General features: G+C 48.1%; 3 protein-coding genes across 4 annotated transcripts; 2 read left to right on the plus strand and 1 right to left on the minus strand.

The window, feature by feature from the left end:
* Positions 1-851: 851 nt before the first annotated feature.
* Positions 852-3,363, minus strand: FBXL12 (F-box and leucine rich repeat protein 12). Of its 2 annotated transcripts, none has more exons than XM_030030418.2 (3): positions 3,199-3,358; positions 3,031-3,103; positions 852-2,548 (listed from the first exon to the last, which is right to left on the minus strand). In XM_030030418.2, the coding sequence occupies exons 1-3, from the start codon at positions 3,300-3,302 to the stop codon at positions 1,775-1,777; spliced, it is 951 nt and encodes a 316-aa protein (XP_029886278.1). In that variant the 5' UTR covers positions 3,303-3,358; the 3' UTR covers positions 852-1,774. The 2 variants fall into 2 exon arrangements, with proteins under 2 accessions (XP_029886278.1, XP_029886279.1); XM_030030419.2 differs by having other exon boundaries at positions 1,806-2,543; positions 3,199-3,363.
* On the plus strand, positions 3,333-4,317 carry UBL5 (ubiquitin like 5). Its single transcript, XM_030030424.1, has 5 exons — positions 3,333-3,414; positions 3,591-3,652; positions 3,752-3,835; positions 3,973-4,010; positions 4,110-4,317. The coding sequence occupies exons 2-5, from the start codon at positions 3,597-3,599 to the stop codon at positions 4,151-4,153; spliced, it is 222 nt and encodes a 73-aa protein (XP_029886284.1). The 5' UTR covers positions 3,333-3,414; positions 3,591-3,596; the 3' UTR covers positions 4,154-4,317.
* Positions 4,318-4,609: 292 nt separating this feature from the next.
* PIN1 (peptidylprolyl cis/trans isomerase, NIMA-interacting 1) lies at positions 4,610-18,097 on the plus strand. The gene is made up of 4 exons (XM_030031047.2): positions 4,610-4,744; positions 6,474-6,674; positions 13,413-13,523; positions 16,845-18,097. Exons 1-4 carry the CDS (start codon positions 4,687-4,689, stop codon positions 16,952-16,954), a joined length of 480 nt encoding a protein of 159 aa, XP_029886907.1. The 5' UTR covers positions 4,610-4,686; the 3' UTR covers positions 16,955-18,097.
* The last annotated feature ends 1,354 nt before the right edge of the window (positions 18,098-19,451 follow it).

Consider the following 19,451-nt stretch of genomic DNA (forward strand, 5'->3'; position numbering starts at 1 on the left):
ACGCTAATTGCTCCAGCGTCAATCTCTGGGCCTGCGATAAACATGTAGCAGTAGTTATTAAGCCAGCAGCCTTGGGATGCTTTCCAAAGCAGAGCTGGGGCATTTAGCTGTTGTTTATTTGCCCCAAAGCTACACTGAGATTGTGTATAGAAACAAAAAGCAGGCCAGGGCACAAAGACTGGTTGTTAACGAGACACACAGCAACGAGGATTTCATCACGGGGAGCAGGGGGGGTCACTGCCATGCAGGTCTGTCTGAAAGCGAACTGCTTATTGCGTAAACTGAACGGAGGGCAGGTGTTGTGTGGGGTGAAGAGAGCTGTATCTCGAGGCAGAGCCCAGAAAAGGCTCCGCTGAGACACTAATCCTCCTACTGTGCTTCCTAGGGGAATTCTCTTGTCCTACGGGAGGTAAAAAAACCCTCAATAAGCAACTGTGGGGAAACATCAGTTCACATCCCGGTCAGTCTGGCTCAGGGAGGATGTGAACAACGTAGGAGAATCTCTTGGGAAGGGGATTGGGGTGTTAAGAGGATCCAGGACTCGGGTGTTGGTTTGAGCTCTTTGTAATTCCACGTGTTTCCCTGCCATAAGGGGAAAAAAAAAGCTTTGCTAGGACTGAAGGGCTGACTAAGTCAGGAGACAAATCGGTGGGTCTCCCTGAGGGACTCCTGTGCCAAGCTCTGGGTGGCCGCAGCCTGGCTAATGTCCTGACTTGATGACCCCGGCTTGTACCTTCGTCCCAGGACAGCAGCTCTTCAGCTGTTAACGCCCAAGGACACCGCTCAGTGTCAAAAGTACCCGACTTCTTTATTTTAACAAAGACATTAAAACACTGTAGCATGAGAAAACATAATACAAAAGCATTTTTATTTAATAAATACGGTATTTGATTTAAAAACATCCTTGGCTGACTCAACAACCTAAGAATAGCAACGTCACAAGGCTCGGTGTCAGTTATCTGGAGTTACGACATCGCGGGGAGGAGGAGAACGCGGATAATAAAAGGGGATGAGGAAACGTGGCTGCTCCCAGCAAAACCCAGAGGTAACGGCAGCCCCTGGCGATGCCCAAGAGGACGTGCCAGCCCGATCGCTGCGCAAATGGGACGTGTGGCTCTTGGGACCAGGCATTCAGGAAGCCCCGCAACCAAGGAGGAGTAACTCGAACTGAATTTGAAGAAAAGTAGAAGCAAGACGATATCGTGGGCTGAAAACACTCGCCGTCTGGGCAGATGGCCTGAGCTCTTCTAAGAAAGCTCCAGCAGCTCTGGCACACATCGCTGAGGTATTTCTTCCCCCGGCAGAGTTTGGAGTGCATGTGCAGGGCGGTTAAGCAATCCGGAGTTAGATATTAACTGGAAGTCTGGGGTTTGGGCTGCCAGCTTGTTTTTCAGTGGCAGGAGGGCGCCTCACTTTGCTCCTTGAATTCTGTGCTCGTTAAGCTGCTGCCTGATGTTTAGCAGTGGGGGAAGAGGAGCAGACAGAGGTTAAACTTGTAACCTCAGTCAGTCTTTGGTCAGCTCATCAGTCGGGTTCCCAAAAGCTGGGTGCTCCCCAGCTTTCCTATTCCCCCGATTCACGGAAAAGTGTGGGATCCTACCAAAACCAAATTCCTGACAAACCATTTTACACGACACACTTTCCGTTTTGGCCCCAGTGTAAATTCTGTCCCAAAAATACATCCAGCAGCTCCCAGGCAAACAGGCTTTTCCCAAAAAGGAGCACTTCGGGCATAGTGACAAATGGCAAAAACCCTGCTGCTTCAGGCCGTGCATCAAGGAGTAAGTGAGAAGCTACAGTGGGGCAAACTCGCCTGAATTTTATCAATTACTTCATCTTCAAAGCGAGCCCCGCCTAATTTGAGGTTCCTCAGCTGGGGCAGTGCTTGGCACAAAGCAATAACAGCACCCGGGGAAATCTTATCGCAGACGTCAAGGCAGAGCGTCTCCAGGCGCTGCAGGCTTGCTAAACAAGCCAGACCCGTGTTCGTCAGGGAGTAAGCATCGCTGATCTCCAGAAACCGGAGATGTTTCATGTGGCGCCCGATGAAGCCCACGGCGGAGTCGCCGATGACGCAGTGACGCAGCACGAGGCGTTCCAGCTCCTCCAGGTGCGGAGCCGCTCTCTGAATCCCCGTATCTGTTACGCGGTAGGTGCCACAAAGGCTCAGAGCCTTCAGGCTGCTCTGGGAGGAGACATTCAGCAGATGACGATCGGAAAAGGCAGGGACATTGTGGATAATGAGATGCTGCAGCTGGGGCAGGGCCCTCGCGGCGGAGCCGCAGAACCAGGCAGCAGGGATTTCGCAGTGACTCAGCTCCAGCGCCGTAAGGGAAGGGGGGACGTTCTCGTAGGGGATGGGGCGGAGGTCCGTCTCTGTCAGACACAGCCGGTAGAGCTGGGGACACCGCTTCCCGAGGGCGGCCAGCAGTGCCGGGGAGAGGATCCGCCTCTTGCTGCCGGAGTGGAGCGCGCCCCGTACCCGCAGCGTCCGCAGGCTGTCGCGGAGACGCTGCCGGACCAGGTGCCACAGGGTCTGGGAGCTGATCTAGGGGCGAGAACGAAAAGGGCCTGTTCCCAGGGGGTGGGGGGACCCCTGCCTGTAGTGAGGCGGTTTCCCCCCCAGTCTCAGCCCCCTGCCCACAGCGGGGGGATTCCTCCCCCGTTATTTCAGCCCCCTGCCTGCCCGCAGTGGGGCGATTCCTGCTCCCCCCCAGCCCCTGCCCATAGTGGGGTTATTCCCCGCCCCCCAATCTCAGTCCCCTGCCCACAGTGGGGGGATTCCTCCCCCGTTATTTCAGCCCCCTGCCTGCAATGGGGCAATTCCTGCTCCCCACCAGCCCCTGCCTGTAGTGGGGTGATTCCCCCCCCAATCTCAGTCCCCTGCCCACAGTGGGATAATCCCTTCCCCCCCATTTCAGCCCCCTGCCTGGAGTGGGGCGATTCCTAAGCCCTCCCAGCCCCCTGCCCGTAGCGGGGTGATCCCCCCCGCCGCCGCCCGGTGCGGGAAGGCGGCCAGGCGTTCCGTACCCGGTGCGGACTCAAATCCACATGTCTCCAGACCGTCCGGTCCAGCGCCAGCCTCTGCCACCGCCGGCAGACCCTGAGGAGAGGCGGGAAGCGATCGAAACCGGGAACCGGGAGGGTCCCGGTACCGCTCCGGTTGAGGGGGGTGTTGGGGGGGGGGGGCGTCCCTACCTGGCTGCCTGCAGCCTCTCCCGTAACGGCAGCAACGCCAGAACCTGCAGTAACACCGAATCGGGTAACACCGGCAATTCCGGATTAGCCGCCGCCGCCGCCATCTTGACCGCTTCCCGACACTTAAGGCGGGTGTTGAGGGCGTCACTTCCGCTTCCGGATTTAAGCTTCCGGATCCGGAGCGGTAAAGACTGTGGCGGAGTGACGCAGAGCTCGGTGGGTACCGGGGGGGGGGGGCTCGGGGGGCTCCGGTGGGGTTAGAACCTCCCTGTTTAATCCTTTTCTTTACCGACAACTCCTTCCCGGTACCTCTCCGCTCCTCCCCGTTAACCCCCGGTTTGTTTTCTGTTTTGTGTGTCCCCCCCCGCCGTTAACCCCCTTTCATCCCTCAGGCAGCCATGATCGAAGTCGTCTGCAACGACCGTCTGGGCAAGAAAGTACGAGTAAAATGCAAGTATCCTCGGGAACCGGGATGAAGGGGGGGGGGGGGGGTTGGGGATGGGGACGGGCTTTTCCCGGTTTCCCTCCGCTTTTTCCTTAACGGTTCCGCCAGCACCGAGGATTCCATCCGCGACCTGAAGAAGCTGATCGCGGCACAGACCGGGACTCGCTGGGACAAAATTGTGCTGAAGAAATGGTGAGTAGAACCGGCGGGGGGGTAGAAGAAGCCCCTGAACCGGGATGGGGGGGGCCCGAGTCCGTCCGGTCCCCCCCCATCCCGGGCCGGTGGAGACGGTACCGGCCGCCTGATATCTGTGTTTTCCGTCCCCGCAGGTACACCATCTTTAAGGATCACGTCACGCTGGGCGACTGTATCCTTCTCTGGGCAGGTGTTTTATGTGGGCGGGGTGGGAAACTTGAGGCTGGATGCCCCCTCTCTCCTTTTTTTCTTCCTTAACTCCATCCTCCAGATGAGATCCACGATGGCATGAACCTGGAGCTCTACTACCAGTAACAGCTGCCGTTCCTTCCTGCTTCCTCCCGGTGTTTTCTGTGGGATTCCCCCCGTCCCCCATCTCTGCCCCGGTATGGCTGAGCTGGAGCCCTGTTTTGAGACTTTAAACGTGCTGTAGCTGCCCTGGAGTGTTTAAGTGGTTTATAATAAATGTGTTTCTCTGAGTTTTTGGTTGTTGTGTGGTTACGGCGCGGGGGTACCGGAGACCGGTACCGGAGACCGGCACCGGAGACCGGCACCGGCCCGTGGGTTGCTGTACGCGTTCGTGCTTCTTTTGTCCGCCCGCGGCCACCGTCCGGCTCCCGCGTCACGTGGCCGGGAGCGCTTCCGCCTTCAATGCGGCCTCCCGCCCGCAGCCAACGAAAGCTAGAAGGGCGGGTTTTCTTTTTTTTTCCACCAATGGCAGCGCGGAGAGATTGGGCGCTGCCTTCCTTCGGACCAATGGGAACAGGGGGAAAAAAAAAGTGGGTTCGCCCCGCCTCTCCCCGCGCCAATGAGGCCGGGCCGGGTGCGGGAGGCGTAGCCGAGGGAAGATGGCGGAGGAGGAGAAGCTGCCTGCGGGCTGGGAGAAGCGCATGAGCCGCAGCTCCGGTACGGGCCAGCGAGTACCGGGAGCGACAAGGGGTCTGGGTGGTGCCTGCTCCCGGGGAGACCCGGTGGGCTTCTCGGGGCGTCGAAGGGCCCGGCTTTTAGGCCCAGGCTGGGGTACGGCCCGGTGGGCCCGAGCTGGGCCTCGGTGGGGTCTGAAGGGGGCCGTCAGCGGTGCCCGGGGCTTGGGGGAGGTTGGATGTGGAGAATTGGGCTTGGGGTAGGCCTGAGAGCCAGGGTGGGGGTCTACGGGGTGCCTGGCTCCGGGGCTGCCGTGCCCGAGGAGTGTCGTGCCCCCCCTTTTATTTTTTTTTTTTTGGGGGGTGGGCGAAGCGGTCTCTGGGATCGTGGTCTGCCAGGGGAGGGATGCCTGGGTCGTGCGGATATATTGGGGAGAGGGGTTTGTCTCTGTTTCGGGTAACCAGTGGAGAGAAGCGGGGCAGGGTGGCAGAGCCGAGGGAATTTTCTTTATAAAAGGCCGGGTTAGAGCGTGGCAGGACGCTTTGTCCTCGGTGGGGCTGCGGTGGGTCGGGGAGGGGAAGTTGTGGGTCAGGACGACGCTTTCTGCAGGGTTTCGTCCTTCGTGGCGCGAGCTTTCCGCGCTTAGCGGGTCAAAAGCAGTTCCTAGGAGGTTGTGTTCTTCAGCTCGGCTGCTTGTTTGAGGTGGAGGCGATGAGGCTGAGAGAAAAGAGGGGCCCATGTGAGCTTTTCCTTGCCAGAACTACCGCTGTTGAAGCATCCTGGAGGGAAGGAGCTTCGTGGCTGTCTGGAGTTAGCAGGTCTAGGCTGTTGGTTGGGATTGCAACCGGGAAGTTGGGCCCTTTGCTACCAGGTCGTAGCTTCCCGCCGCACAGCTCTGCTGTTGCAATCCCTCACCTTGGTTTGCTTGGCTTTTTTTCTTGGGTCTAGTCTGCTGTTAGCTTCAGTGGAGAGCTTTGGGAGGAATGGTTCGCTAGAAGAAAACAGAAATCATCTCGATCGATGGTGTGAGTTATCGCAGGTAAACACACGCGTGGCTCTGAGCGCTGGAAGGCCTTTAGCAGCAGAATTACCTGACTAATGCTGAATGTGTCAAGAGACGACTTCACAGGAGCTTTGTTTTTTGTTACCTGGGGAAACCATGGATATCTTGTGCAGGAAGGTCTTATTTTCTGGTAGAAAAAAGGTGATTTTCGGCAGGAAAAGTCTGTTCAATGCAAAGATGTGGTCTTTGGTGACGGTAACTCACCACGTTTGCTGCAGGGTGTGCTTAACGGAGAGACTTTACGCTGCTTCACCCTTGTAAACAGGGCTAGAGTGAAACACAGTCTTATCCCCAGGCCAGAAACCTGGCAGTGTCTGCCTTCCTGGCAGTGGCAGGGTGTTGCCTGGGGGTGTTTGTGGTTCTGACTGTGTCAGTGGGTGTTTTGTCACTGATCTGTGGGAGCGACGTGAATTGGAAAGGCAGCTGGAGCCTGCTTCTGCGTGGGGCTGTTGCTTTGACTGAAGGCTCTTCCCGACGGAAACACTTGCGTAGGAAATGATGTGGAGTTGTAAAGTCTTGTTTTCTACCTCGTGGGGCTGACCTGATCGCATGGACGTGGCCGAGCACTCGCAGAAATCCAGTCTTCTGTGCCTACAGGGTCAAGAAGCTGATTCCTGGGGTCAGAAACTGATTCCTGGGGTCAAGAAGCTGATTCTTGGGGTCTGCCAGGAGCTTTTTTTAACCCCAGCCCCCTCTCTCTGTCCACAGGCCGTGTGTATTACTTCAATCACATCACAAATGCCAGCCAGTGGGAGCGGCCCAGCGGCAGCGGGAAGAACGGCCAAGGGGAGCCTAGCAAAGTGCGATGTTCACATCTCTTGGTGAAACACAACCAGTCCAGAAGACCCTCGTCATGGAGGCAGGAAAAGATCACGCGGACCAAAGATGAGGCACTGGAGCTTATAAATGGCAAGTAAATGCAGGAGGGAGAGAGAGAATATGATACTGTCGAAGGGGAAAAGTAATTTTAAGGCTAGAATTGGACCCCAAGATGAGTGGTTCAGTGTGTCGTGAACTTGCTAAAGCAAAGTTTTTTAAGCCAAGTGTTTTGAACATGGACTTTTCGTGTGGCCCAGCCACTCGGAGAAACAGTTTTGCTGTACGATTAAATGATGTAAAGATAGGTCCCAGCCCATGTGTCTTCCCCTTTGTGGTTTTTTTTTGTTATGTTATTTCAGAGGTTTGTTTGTATTTTCTTTGTAAATGTGTATTTTTATATTAAAAATAAAATTATTTAAAGCTAAAACAAATGTTCTTTAAACATTTCTTTTTATTTAATGTCACTTGACTCCTTGCCCTAATAGCAACTTAGAGTAAGTTCTCATTAACCTCTGCTTGAAATCAAGTTGCTTGTAGGAGGCAGTCGACCTTACATGAGGCTGTATGGATGATCTGCTTGGGTTTTTCCCCAAAATGTTCTGGCTTGTGATCAGGTCTAGAAGCGAGGGCGCTGCGTGTCTTCGCGATAGGTGGTGTTGATCTTTGCAGCCTAGATTTTTCCTTGCAGCTTTGGCAGTGGAATTGAATTGAAGTCATGTTTCTTCAGCATCGAGGTTTTTGATCTTATGGAAGCAAGTTCAAAGTCCAGCTGTTACTACTGGCTTTTATTTCTCAGGATAAAGAATTTGAGGGCTTGGGGTGAGGCTTAAATCAGTCCCACTGATTAATTGATGAAACCGAGACCGTGCTCTTTAGTGGGCAGCTTTGTCTTTTCTGGCAGTGAGGTTGCAAAGGCTAGCTGACGCACTGTGAGCTGTGAGCGCGCAGATATGTACCGCAGTACTGAGCCTGTGTTATCTTTTATGGCTTCAGCAACGAGGGAGGGAAGATAGGGAGGGTGTTTTGACTATTGCCTCGGTCCTAACCAGCAATAAATCTAAGGACTTTCTTGTTTGGAAGGCCTGGGAGGGGAGATTTCTTTGCTAAATAACTTGAAGCACTGAGGCGGTGACCAGCAGGTGGTATCCGCTCACCACCTTTTGGAAGGGGAGGTTAAATTAACTGGCACAGATGGGAATTTTTTTAGGGAATTGTCTCCTTCAGGTTAGGGTGGCTGAGAAAGCGTGATTGGAGGTGATAAAGTGGGATGCATGCCGAGTGTGGAGATCTGTGCCAAGGGAGTTGAGACTGTTGCAGAGATAGATTGAAATATTTCAGCCAAGCTGCAAATTCTCTCTCTGTCTCTCTCCTCTTCTTTTTCTTTTTTTTTTCTTTTTAAAAACAATAAAACTATTCTAGAGCCATCTCTTGGAGTGATGTTCATCAAAAGGCCAGCGTAGAGCTTTCTGCAGATCAGAGGTTAAATGACGCATGATGCTGGCGTGTTTTAAGCAGGCATTGATGAACTTGGATCTTTGTAAGGGGGAATCGCTTACATTTTAGAAGGGAAAGTTGTCTCATTATCTCTAAAGAGGTATTTCAGGAGCTTGTGACCAGGTAGACTTTTTGATACATAGATGTTCTGTAAACTGGTTGTCTTTAGAAGCTGGAATAACGTTATTTGGACTCAACAATTGTCATCATTCATTGTTTGGGTGCTTTTCTTTGAGATACCGCAGTTCTTTGCTACCTGGTAAGGTGAGGGAAAGAAACAGCTTAAACTTTCCTTGGCTTGAAAGAATGAGATTAAGCTTGACAGCTTCAGAGTCTTCTTGCTGTCAGATAACTCTTTCGTTTCATAATCTCTCTGTGGTGTCTGAAGAGGAAAGAGTCGTGATTAAAACTTGACTTCATGTAAATACCCTGCTTGTGTTCTTGGTAAAGGCTATTAGGGAATTAATTCCTGTCGTGAAAATACCATTGTCAAAAAAAAAAACCCAACCCAACCACCTTTCTGTCCACATTTGTCCCCGATAAACACTATTTCTGGGAAGATCATAGGGAACATCAGTTTAGGATTAATTATTTTGTGGTGGCTTCTTGAAAATGACTGTAAGTTGGTTTTCTAGAACAGCTGAAACTTACTGGGAGGATGCACAGCTTAGCTCCGCTACGGCTCCTGACAACCAGGCATCAATGAACTTCCCTGAACAGATGTACTGTACCTGCTGAATGTAATTATAGCGTAGAATTGTCTAAGTAGGTCTCTAGGGAGGAATTTGTTTGACAGGCACAGTACCACACATTTTCATGTTTTGTTTGGAGATCGGTTATGTCTGAGAGATCTCCCTCCAAACCTAGCTCTGGTGTTAATGCTTTATGCAATAAAAATCCGAGAAAGAAATTTGATTTGGGAGTTCTTTGTTCCCACAGGAGAGGGGACGATACTAAAGATAAATGTTTTTGGTAGGTGAACTTGACTGATGTCAAATATTCCATTTGATGGCTTTTCTCTGATAATAAGGGAGGAGAGTGGAGAGAGCTGGAGGGGTGCGTCGTCTGTGGATGATTTTTAATCCATTAAGAAAGTTGCAGTGGAGGATTAAATGTAGGTTAGCTCTCCCGTTGTGTGACAGCAGGAGTTGGAGGACTTGGCTCACCAGGTGCTTTTCTGATAGGTGATAACATCACAGGGAATGTGGGACGAGAAAGAAACTTCAAATTTGAGCCTGACCCTGGTATTAAAGGTAGTGAAACCTCTTAGTCCCCTCTGCAAGCTTTACCAAGCACTGTTTAAGGAGCAGTTAGGGTTCTGGCTGAATTTGAAGGTTATTCCAGACCATCTCTGCTCTGATGTGTAGAAACCCGGTTTCCAGCTAAATACTGCTTATGATCAGTTTCTGTCCGGTGTTTCTTGCAGTGGTGTTGCTTAATTACTTAATTAAATTTAATTTCTTCCTGATGTTGACCTCTCAGTGGATTTAGAGAGCCCTGCTCTTTACCAGCCTGTTTTCGCACGCTGAGCCAACCGGGCTTTTAGTTTCTGGTAATGTAGGTCATCCCTTCTGCTGTTTCTACTCTTAGCCCTCCTTTGCACTTCAGTTTCGATTAATCTTTCTTGAGCATGGGTTCATCGTGGTATGCAATATTCTAGATTAGCTGTTGGCTGTGCCTTCTACTGTGGCATTTACTACTGCCCTTCTCCCTGCTGAGGATACCATGACTTCAGTGCTGTGTTCGTCACTTTTAAAGTCATATTGCCTGTTTTGCAGTTGCTTGTAATTCCGCATTTATGCCCTCCTCTTTCTGACCAAGCTCTCTGCGTATAGCAGATGATTTTTTGTTGTTGCGTTTGTAAATGCGTGTGTGAGTTTGCTTGGTGGTGTTGGATCTTGCTTGGTCATTCAGGTCACGTTTAATATTCTGATCCTCCTTTCTGCTGACAGTGCTTACCCACCCTCCAGCTTGTTATTTGCATGTTTCGTTAGCTTACCCCTGTTCCTTGTTGCAGAATCAGCTAGGATTCATCCCAAAGTTCATACCCCGAAAGCTTCTCTTCCCCAATAACTCCCCATTTCAGCACAATCCATTGCCATTCTTCATCCTGCTCTTTTGGCACTAATCTCCCATTATTCAATTTCACTTATGCCTGGAGATTTTTAGGGGTAGTTTATTAAAACCTGGACAGTACCTAATCTGCATAATTTGCTCTAAATGGCTGAGATCATTTGGGGAAAAGGCTCATTAATCCCACTTCACAGAGCCAAAGTTTAGACACGAGGTGCAGGTGTCTGGTTCTGGTAGAGGTGGCTTGAAACGGCTACCTTAGCTTTAAAAAAGCCTTACGCTTTACCCAGGACAACCCTCATCTAGTTGACAGGCAGATTTTGCTCTCAGGCTGGTCACTGGCATAAAATTAGGAGGTTTTAATAAGTAAATTCTGTTTCTGCATGTAGTTGACTGGTTTGCTCTGCACGCTTATGAAACTCTTTAGCACTAGCAACCTGGTGATGTGACCAGGGCAGACAGCTTGAGGATCAGAGTGTTTACATTTATATCCTAATTTGGATGCTTTATTCCTTTAACATCACCATATATCTTAAAGCTGTAATTCCTGACATTTCTGGTTGTGGTGTGTGATGGGTACTTGCTGGGGATTGGCAGCTATATGCAATTAGATATGTATTTATGGTAGTGCAGACATGGATTTTTAGGATAAACTCTGTTTTGTCAGCAAGTAGACTGTTTACGCTCAAGCAGAGTAGTTTAACAGGATGAACAAGTATCAGTTTCTTTCCTAAAACGTATGAATGCTGTGAACTGTCTTCCACCCAGATAAATAATCCTTTTTCTCTTTTTAATGGAGGATAAGTAGCTGCTGTCTTAAGTTTTGTAGAGTTTCAGACTTTCATGTTAGAATTTCTCTACCTGTATGTGTGCACTCTAAGCAGCGGATAGGATAAATGTGTATAATCGCACTTAAGTAACAAGTGCTGGTGTTTTCTGTTAAAGCAGTTTATGTGCTTTAGGAATAAAAGATAACTTTCTATGGCTTTTGAATTATAATCAGGACACCTGTTAAAAAAAAAAATAAAAAAATTCCAGAACAAGAGGTAATCAATTTCCTATTCCCTTTTTTTTTTGGTAGCTTTTCTTCCTGGCCTGTCCAGCTGGAAAAGCAAACCTAGCTCTCTTGAACACCTTGCTGAATTCCAAAGATTAGACTGGTGGCAGTTGATTTAAAGAGATGACTGATTTGGGGAGGAGAAATGGGCCGTAGGGTAGAAGACTAATCTGAAGACTTACAATCCCTTCGTTTTGGTCTTGCTGGCATTAAACTGCAATAAAAGTATTCATTCAAAAATTGATAACCTGCTTTTTCAGTTGCTGCTGGATATGTCATGGGCTGTAGGGTAGAAGAGTAATCTGAAGACTTAAAATCCCTTCATTTTGGTCTTGCTGGCATTAAACTGCAATAAAAGTATTCATTCAAAAATTGATAACCTGCTTTTTCAGTTGCTGCTGGATATGTCATCTCCTAAGAGGCCATTCTCCATTCTCTCATTAAGGAATATTTTCTTACCTGCCCCCAGCCCTCACAGATATTTCCTCAGGTGTATGAAAGTATATAGGATTAAAGCGAGCTGGAAAATACTTATTTCCTCATCCTTTTGCATCATAAACCGCCCTCTTACTTTTGTGAGAGCATCCTTCCAAATAATAAAGCCTAGCTCTTGAATTACGTGTATGACACTTTTTCAGGTAGGGATCTTGCACTGCTTGCGGCTGGAATAAACTATGCTCAGCCCAATTTATTTTTTTTTTTTAGAGGTTTATCTAGCGAAGTGCAGACTCCTTATACATGCAGGCTACAGGGCTTAAATGGGAGTGACCTGAAATAGGAAGTTTGGTTATCGAAACCAGGAGACTTAATAGCTTTGAGGGGAAACAACATTTCTTTTCTCTTGTTTTTTCTGTTAAAGAAAATCAGTTGCTTCTTCGTATTTCTTTTTGAAGGTGGAAGACTGCTTAGGTCTAAAATGGAAGACAGTCAGGCTTTGCCGATTCTTTCGAAAGCTGACAGGAGGTTTCTGGAAAGAGGGATTTAAAAATTAAACAAATCTCTAGCGAGAAATAAGTTTAGCTGGATTTCACCTGGTATGGAGAGTTGCTTCGGGTTGGAAGCCGCAGCACCAGTTTAGGGGGCTGTTCCTCTGTGCTCTGGGGCACGCGTAGTTGAATTCCTCTGGGAGATGCTCCGTTGCTTGAAATACATGGATGAATGACTTTTGCAGTGTAATTTAGTCTTAATTTATCACTTGTGGTCCAAAGTGCAGAAGGCAAGCCCCTCTGGCAGGAGCAGGCTGCTTTGGGAAGGTGGAGGGTTAACTGGCAGCCAGACCTACAGCAGATACAGCTGCTGGTTGCAGGCTTTGAGTCCAGCTTACACGGCTGTCCTCGTCCAAAAACATTTCTTCCAACTGGTACTAAATTGCATTTTGGTAGGGGGGTGGCTGCAGGTCAGACCGGTGATGGCTTGGGGTTTTAATTAGTGGTTACGCTCCTTTTAATGAAAGAGCTGAAGCTGGTTGAATTGCATGAAGCTGCGTAGGATTTTCTCCTCGTCTTGAGAATCCATGAAAAGCTGCCTCACGCGGTGTTAAGGGATGTGTCAGTGGCACTTGTGCTTTGCTCATCTCCGAGAGCAGTCAGTATCTGTAATTAGGGGCTCCACAGTTGTGTTATCAAGCTGTTGACTGGAAAATATGATCTATCTCCTAGGTTTTCTTGTTATGAGCTAGCAGGGGGGGTTCCGCTGGGCCAGAAAGATTCAGAACAGTGAGGCAGAGCTCTCGGGTAAGGCTACGAATATTTCTTAACTGACCTTTTAAAAAGCTGTCTTGACAAATAATTCACTCCTCAGGGATTCTTCATGCTTGGTCTTCTACCGAGGTGAGCCCTGCTGAAATCAAAAGCTCATCTATTTTCAAGCCCAATAATAAATTCCCGTGCTTCAGGGGTAGTAGGAGGTGGAATCAACTTTTTTATTTAATAGAAGCTTAAATAGAAATGGACCACAGTGCAAAGATGGAAACGTGCTTGGAAAAAAACAACCCTGAGATGAGTGCTTTTGGGGTGTAACGAAAGTTTAGTTCTGGCTCTGTCTTCATTCAGGAGGTTTGAAAGCCTCACTTGGTGCGCGTGGTGTGTGTATGTGGCTGTTTGTGCCCTTCTTGCTGAGGATGTAAAGCTTAAGGTCAGGTTTGGGTTGGGTTTTTTTTTCCCCATTTTTCCTTCCCCTGACTGAATTATTCCCTGTACTTACAGGCTACATCCAGAAGATAAAATCGGGAGAAGAGGATTTTGAATCTCTCGCTTCCCAGTTTAGCGACTGCAGCTCGGCAAAAGCGGGAGGCGATCTGGGTGCGTTTGGAAGAGGTAAGTTGAGCTCAGCCTGGCAACATGAATGCCAGATCAAGATGACAGGGTTGATGCTGATCTTCTTGGCAGGGGGTTGGGTTTAATAATGCACCCTGCTGCTGGGGGAATGAACGTGAAAATGGATTTATATGCTAGGCGGCCTGCTGTGCAGGAAATGTAGTTTGATGCCTAGAAGTTAAACCAATTAGGAATGCAACCGTAATATTATTCTAGGCAGAGAGGAGATGATGTACAAACGCCCTTCATGAAATTGGCTTTTCCCTCTGGAAAAGGATTTTCCAGCTACACTGAATGGAAATCCAGTTGCACAGCGTAATGAGCCATGAATGAGGAAGAAGTGGATAAGTCTTACTAACGGCACACCAGATAAATGATTTGGCATTCTAATCTTCAATGAGAAAGCTATTAACAAATTGTGGAAATAAGAGCAATTCACAGCCCACTGAAATAATGTTGCTGGTGAGAGATTTTTGTTACAGGATTATTGATCAGTGCAGTGAGGGAGCGACAACAAAAAGCTCGTGGCTGCTTCCTCATTAATGAGATTTGCTGGTGTGGGAGGAAGAATCTTTGGGATGGGAAAGTGTAACATTGAAACCTCTTTTGCTTTATCTTACGAATGCTTTTTGCAGTAATTTCCACTAGGAGGAAAATATAAAGCAATGATGTCATGAGTACAGCTACAACATTCAAAGAACAAACCAAAATCTTTTTATAGTGAGGGTGTCCATGCATATTTTATTTGAAGAAGGTCAAAAAAGGTTCTTGCCAGGGAGAGAGAATGCTATATTTACTGTTATAATCCGTGCTCCAAAGTCATAGGGACTTGCAGCAATCCCTGAGGAAGATCTGTAGTAAGAGCTGCCCATGTCTGAAATGGCGAGCAGCAGTCCGGCGTGTCATTTTAATGGAAGTGTTTTTCCTAAGCTCACGCTCGGGGTTCGTGGACTGAAGCATTCAGAAGCTCGTCTCGGGCTTGTGCCCTGCAGCAAGTATACAGATTTTGCAGGAGGTTTTGCACAGCTGCCTCGCCATGCCAGGCTGTTACCCCACTTAGGATGTCCCAGGAATATTTAAAATGCCAGTGGGCTCGCTGCTGCTGCAGATGCAACCATGGAAGGGGCCCCTGAGTCACTCTTTCAGCCCCTGCTAGCTGAAGGCCACCTGGCTTTGGCAGGTGAAACTGTGTTCAGGAATGTAGTTTGGTTGTTTGGGTTTTTTTCCCTGCCACTAAAATACTGGTTTTAATCACTGTTCCTTTTTAGGGTGCAGTGTTGCTACAGTTCAGCAACAGTTGCTTCCTCAAACAGATCCTTTGAGACAGGACTGAACAGTGATACTTTATGGATTCGTATATAATGAAGCATTAATCCTAGGGTGCTGTGTCTGCTCGTTTGGGTTCAGTGGGAACCCAGCTCATTGTGCTCTTTGGAGATGTACGGAAAGAGATTTTTTTTCTTTCTGGCTGCACCAAAATATAAAGAAATGTTGCAAGAGCCAGTTTCCACTAGATGGCATTGGAACCATGCATGGTGGCCAAACCCCTGAGCTGTCACTCCACCCCCCTCTCTGCCTTTTTTTTTTTTTTTTTTTTTTTTTTTTTTTACTGGGCTGAAAATGTAATTTGCTAGAACTTGGAGCACTGGTTACTTCGGAGGTGAAGTTATTAAAACATTTCAATTTGTATTCCTGAAACCCTTCAAGTAAGTCATGTTTCTGCTCAAGGAAGACCACTGTGGTGTAGCAAGGAGGCTGTTACCTCATCTGAAGTAAAGATTTCAGGTCCTAGTGGAAAATAACCAAAAAATTCAGGTGACAAGGCAGGTTTGCCTGACAGTGAATGACACTGGCTTTGTAACTGGAGCTTGTGAGCTAGGCAAGCTGCTTGCCTCTCCTAGCAATTAATCTAAATGTGGAAATGAGAGAAGCGAAACTCTGGAAAGCTATATGCATCAGGTCACTTCAGTAATAAAACATGTTTTTTGGAAGGGGAAAATACCAAGCTGAAGCTATTACTAACCCTGAAAGGGAGGAATTGAGCATCTTGTGTAGCATCTAACTGCCTTGCTAGAGAAAGGGGGGTATGGATAGATGGAGGTCCTGAAATGAAACATAAATTCTGAAGATTCTGCTGGGCTAGATGCGATGCATCTGCAATGTGTGGTCTTTCAAGGGGTTGGGAAGGTTTAGTTTGCAAAGAGATTAGTATATCGCTGCAATGTGTGCTGATGATCCAGCTGTCAGGCTGCCTAGAAGCTTTCTGCAGCCCTCTGCTAATGTGCTGCGGAGTGCAAAGCTACAGCACTGCCTTGAAGCTTGGAGACAAGGGTCATAAACTTACAGGAGATTTATGTTGCATTTTTGGCAAGATGCTGGTCGGTACATCTCCTCAGGCATATCGAGGCAAGCTTTGCAAGCGTGGTCAGTGCAAAGAGCAGAGAGTAAGGGTTTCCTCTGTGCCTGGGGGACTGTCACCTCCTGGTCTTCCCTCGCAGGCATCTTGTCCTTCCACTGAAGCTTTTGCTGAGAGTCCCCCGGTGAGACTTTGACCTGTTGGTAACAGTAAAACCTCATTATTTCAGCTGGGGTGGGCAGTTTCTCTGCTCTGACTTCTGTCACGGGAAACGGGGCAAAAATACTGTCCCCCTTGAACCCCCCTGCAGCAGGCTGGTGTCTCTCCTCTTGGCTTGAATTACTCTGGCTGAGCCCTTGTGCTGCTTTTTCCTTTTCCGCCCCTGCAGAGCTGCAGTAGTTGCACTCCTGAATCCCTGTGCGGGGTCCTTCCTCTGGGCACCTCTGCCTTTCCTGAGCCTGGATCACTAAACCGCCTGAAACTCAGCGACTTGGAGACCAGAGCCTTAAGAGCAGTTCTTATCTAGGTCATGACATTATCCACGTGTGCCTTGTAAATTATTTAGTGCAGCTTGTAATACACACCGCATGCATTCCCCCTGCGTACCTGGAGGGCACATGAGACTGGAAGACGAACATCCACTTGTGCCAGTGAGTCTGCAGAACAGATTTCCTCTGCCTTTTGGGTCCGCAGCTCTCTGAGTTTCTTTCCTTGCTGCAGTCATGTCTGTAGGATCTGAACAAACCCCCTGTTTAAAAAAGAAAATGTCTGTGTACGTGCATGTGTGAATGAGTTGTTTTGAATCATCTTCTGGGAGCAGATGAAAACAAACACCCCCTGCAAGTTATTAATTGGTGACTTTGTTGTTTGCCTGGAAGCTGCCTTCATTTGAGGCTTGCTTGCTCAGAAAGATCTTCCATTCATTGCTGAGCTTAATTGAACTTTCTGGTGTCTGCTCTCTGCAGGTCAGATGCAGAAACCTTTTGAAGATGCCTCATTTGCGCTGAGAGCTGGTGAGATGAGCGGACCAGTTTTCACAGAATCAGGGATCCACATCATCCTACGCACAGAGTGAAGTGCCTTGGTGACATGTAGAAAGGAAAGGGCGAGGGGAAGAAAGGAAAAAAAACAAAACCTACTCCAACCCTGCACTCTCCCAAATGAACTTCATATCCAGTTTAAAAAAAAAAAAAAGCTCATTTCATATCTCAATATCTTCTGTGGCACCTGACACAATGTTTTTCACCTGCAGAGATGCATGGTTAGCCAAGGGTGAGAACACAATCAAAATAAGACAGTAGCATCTTTCATAAGCAGAGAGAATGTTAAAAACAACATTTCTGGCATGCCACAGCTGCTTGAGTTATATTGACATGTCTCCTAAGCTGAGGAACTGTCAATGCTAAAGGTCACACTTCAGTGCTTCCCACATCCACCCTGTTAGAGACACAGAGTATTTAATGCAGCGCAGCACTGCTGATGGCGAAGCTGACTTGTGAACTCTGGTGCTATGACGGAATGAACTCCCCAACCCTCTGCATGTTCGTTTAAACACATTTTAACCTGAATGAACGGTATTTGCTCTGCAGTCCAGTCTGTTGGTTTGTAGAACTGATTTACTAAAGCCATTCATAAATTGACCGTAAGATACCAAACGATGAGCCGGCTTAGCATGGGGCACCCCTCCCTCGGTGTCCGTCCGTAGCTTCCCTTAATGCAGCTGTCTCGGCGAGGATCGTCCCTCTGTCCCGTCACGCAGTGGCACCGGGAGCTCTCTCCGCTCCTGCCATTGCTTTGACTCTAAAACTTGAAGATGCCTTTTGGTTCTGATTACAAACGAGAGAGGCTAACGGCCAGTAGTTCCCACTGCAGGAAGATCAGTAGCCAGCCTGAGCTGTGTAGCGGTACGTAGGATGCTGTGTGCTTCCCATTCCAGCCTGGAGTCACTCCATTATTTAGACACGACAGTGCCATTCTGTAGGGCGGACTGTATTGTGGATTTTCAGTTTTAGCTAGAAGGCTGTTTTTTTTCTCAAGCTCCTCTCGATCCACTTGTGGTTTAAACACTGTAAGTCATTGTTTTCCAGTTACACTGCATTGCTTATGTTTAGCGAAATAAAAACGAAAAAAAAAAAATAAATCCCAGCTTTGGTCCAATGCAAACCAGCTGTATAGTTCCAGTTCTCTTAAGCAGAAAATAAAGCCCTCTCCAATTAAACATTTCAAGAGCTCTGGTATTGATTATTTCTCTTCCTTTGCCTGTAGAGATCTTGTTGCTTCTATTAGAACAAACAAAAACCTCTGCAGTATGTGCTGAGTTGGCTCTTGCTGTTGGTTGTTTTTTTTTAAATCCTGAAATGGAAATGTGGCTTGCGTGGTATTAAGAAAAACTTCTCCAAATTTGTCTTAAGCTATAAGCTAATATTCTTTATTTTCTTCTGTCGTTGGGTTCTCCTGCTTTGCGTTGAGTCACAATTTCATAAGAATTGTTTAAATCCTGGTATGAGGTGTTACTTCAGATAAGGTGAAACCGGTACTTCTAGTGCAATTTAATAACTAATTCCTACCTCTTCTCAGTTCTGCAAATGTAGATGTTGGTGTTCCATTTGTGGTATGAAATCAGCCATTACAGAGAGTGGCTCCTTGGTGTGTTGTGTGGGGTTTTTTTTCCTAAAAACTCCCATCTTAGAGCTGGGGAAAGGCAACATCTCCTATGTACTCTCTCCAGTTGCTGTGACCACCAAAACCAAACATCTGAATATCACTTGCGGTTCTGCTTTTTGCTGGTTATGCTGGGGAGATGGAAGGCTCTTGCGCATCGGATAAAAGTTGGTTTCCATAGCTACACATTGATTTCAAAAAGAAAAAAAAAGAAGAAAAATACCCAGCTCAGGGTGACAAGCAGGTGAGAGCTTCAAAAAGAAAAATTACCTCAAATAACTGCGTGGTATCATGAAAGCAGGATCAAAGGTAAATAAAGGCAAGCAGAGATGTCATCTCTGTCTGGAAATGCGGTAATATAATAAAAGCAGCAGCAGCCAAGTGTCTTTCTGTGCCTGCAGTGGTTTTGCTTTCCAGCCGTCATTCCTGCTGCAGCGAGATGATCCCCGTACCGGGTTCAGATCTTCATCAGAAGGTGGGAAGCACGGTGGGGATCGCCTCTGACCACAAGTAAAAGGTTGATGAGGTAGCCGTGAGAGAAAAAGAAGGTGGAGAATTTTGGGATGGGGGTTAAGATGCTACCAGGGGTTTTCTGGTATTGTCATAGGCAGCGGGTTTGTAATGGGTGAAGACCTCACAGCAGCAAGCTGTGGGGCTGCGTGAAAAGGTGCTGGTTTCTAAAAACTGCTTGCTGACAGTTGGGGTTGATGTTTAGGATATTTACTACAGCTGAAAGCATCCTAAAGCATGACATTTCTGGAGCTCTGTGCTGTATGGTGGGGTCCGAGCAGCCACCCAGGGAAGAATAAATGCCCTTGGGACATCCTGCTGGTGTTGCTCAAGGACACGATTTCAAAACAAAATAAACTTCCACCAAAGTAAACTGGGGAGAGTTAGTTCTGTAACAGGGA

The sequence above is a fragment of the Aquila chrysaetos genome, chromosome 11, assembly GCF_900496995.4.
Source record: "Aquila chrysaetos chrysaetos chromosome 11, bAquChr1.4, whole genome shotgun sequence".
NCBI lineage: Eukaryota > Metazoa > Chordata > Aves > Accipitriformes > Accipitridae > Aquila > Aquila chrysaetos.

Coding starts and splice junctions, on each gene's coding strand:
- FBXL12 (XM_030030418.2), bottom strand. CDS start 3,302: ATGGCGGCGGCGGCGGCTAATCCGGAATTGCCGGTGTTACCCGATTCG. Junction 3,104..3,198: donor GAGAGGCTGCAGGCAGCCAG/GTAGGGACGCCC, acceptor GCCTCTCCTCAG/GGTCTGCCGGCGGTGGCAGA. Junction 2,549..3,030: donor TGGATTTGAGTCCGCACCGG/GTACGGAACGCC, acceptor TCTCGCCCCTAG/ATCAGCTCCCAGACCCTGTG.
- UBL5 (XM_030030424.1), top strand. CDS start 3,597: ATGATCGAAGTCGTCTGCAACGACCGTCTGGGCAAGAAAGTACGAGTA. Junction 3,653..3,751: donor AAAGTACGAGTAAAATGCAA/GTATCCTCGGGA, acceptor CGGTTCCGCCAG/CACCGAGGATTCCATCCGCG. Junction 4,011..4,109: donor TCACGTCACGCTGGGCGACT/GTATCCTTCTCT, acceptor TCCATCCTCCAG/ATGAGATCCACGATGGCATG.
- PIN1 (XM_030031047.2), top strand. CDS start 4,687: ATGGCGGAGGAGGAGAAGCTGCCTGCGGGCTGGGAGAAGCGCATGAGC. Junction 6,675..13,412: donor GGCACTGGAGCTTATAAATG/GCAAGTAAATGC, acceptor CTGTACTTACAG/GCTACATCCAGAAGATAAAA. Junction 13,524..16,844: donor TCTGGGTGCGTTTGGAAGAG/GTAAGTTGAGCT, acceptor TGCTCTCTGCAG/GTCAGATGCAGAAACCTTTT.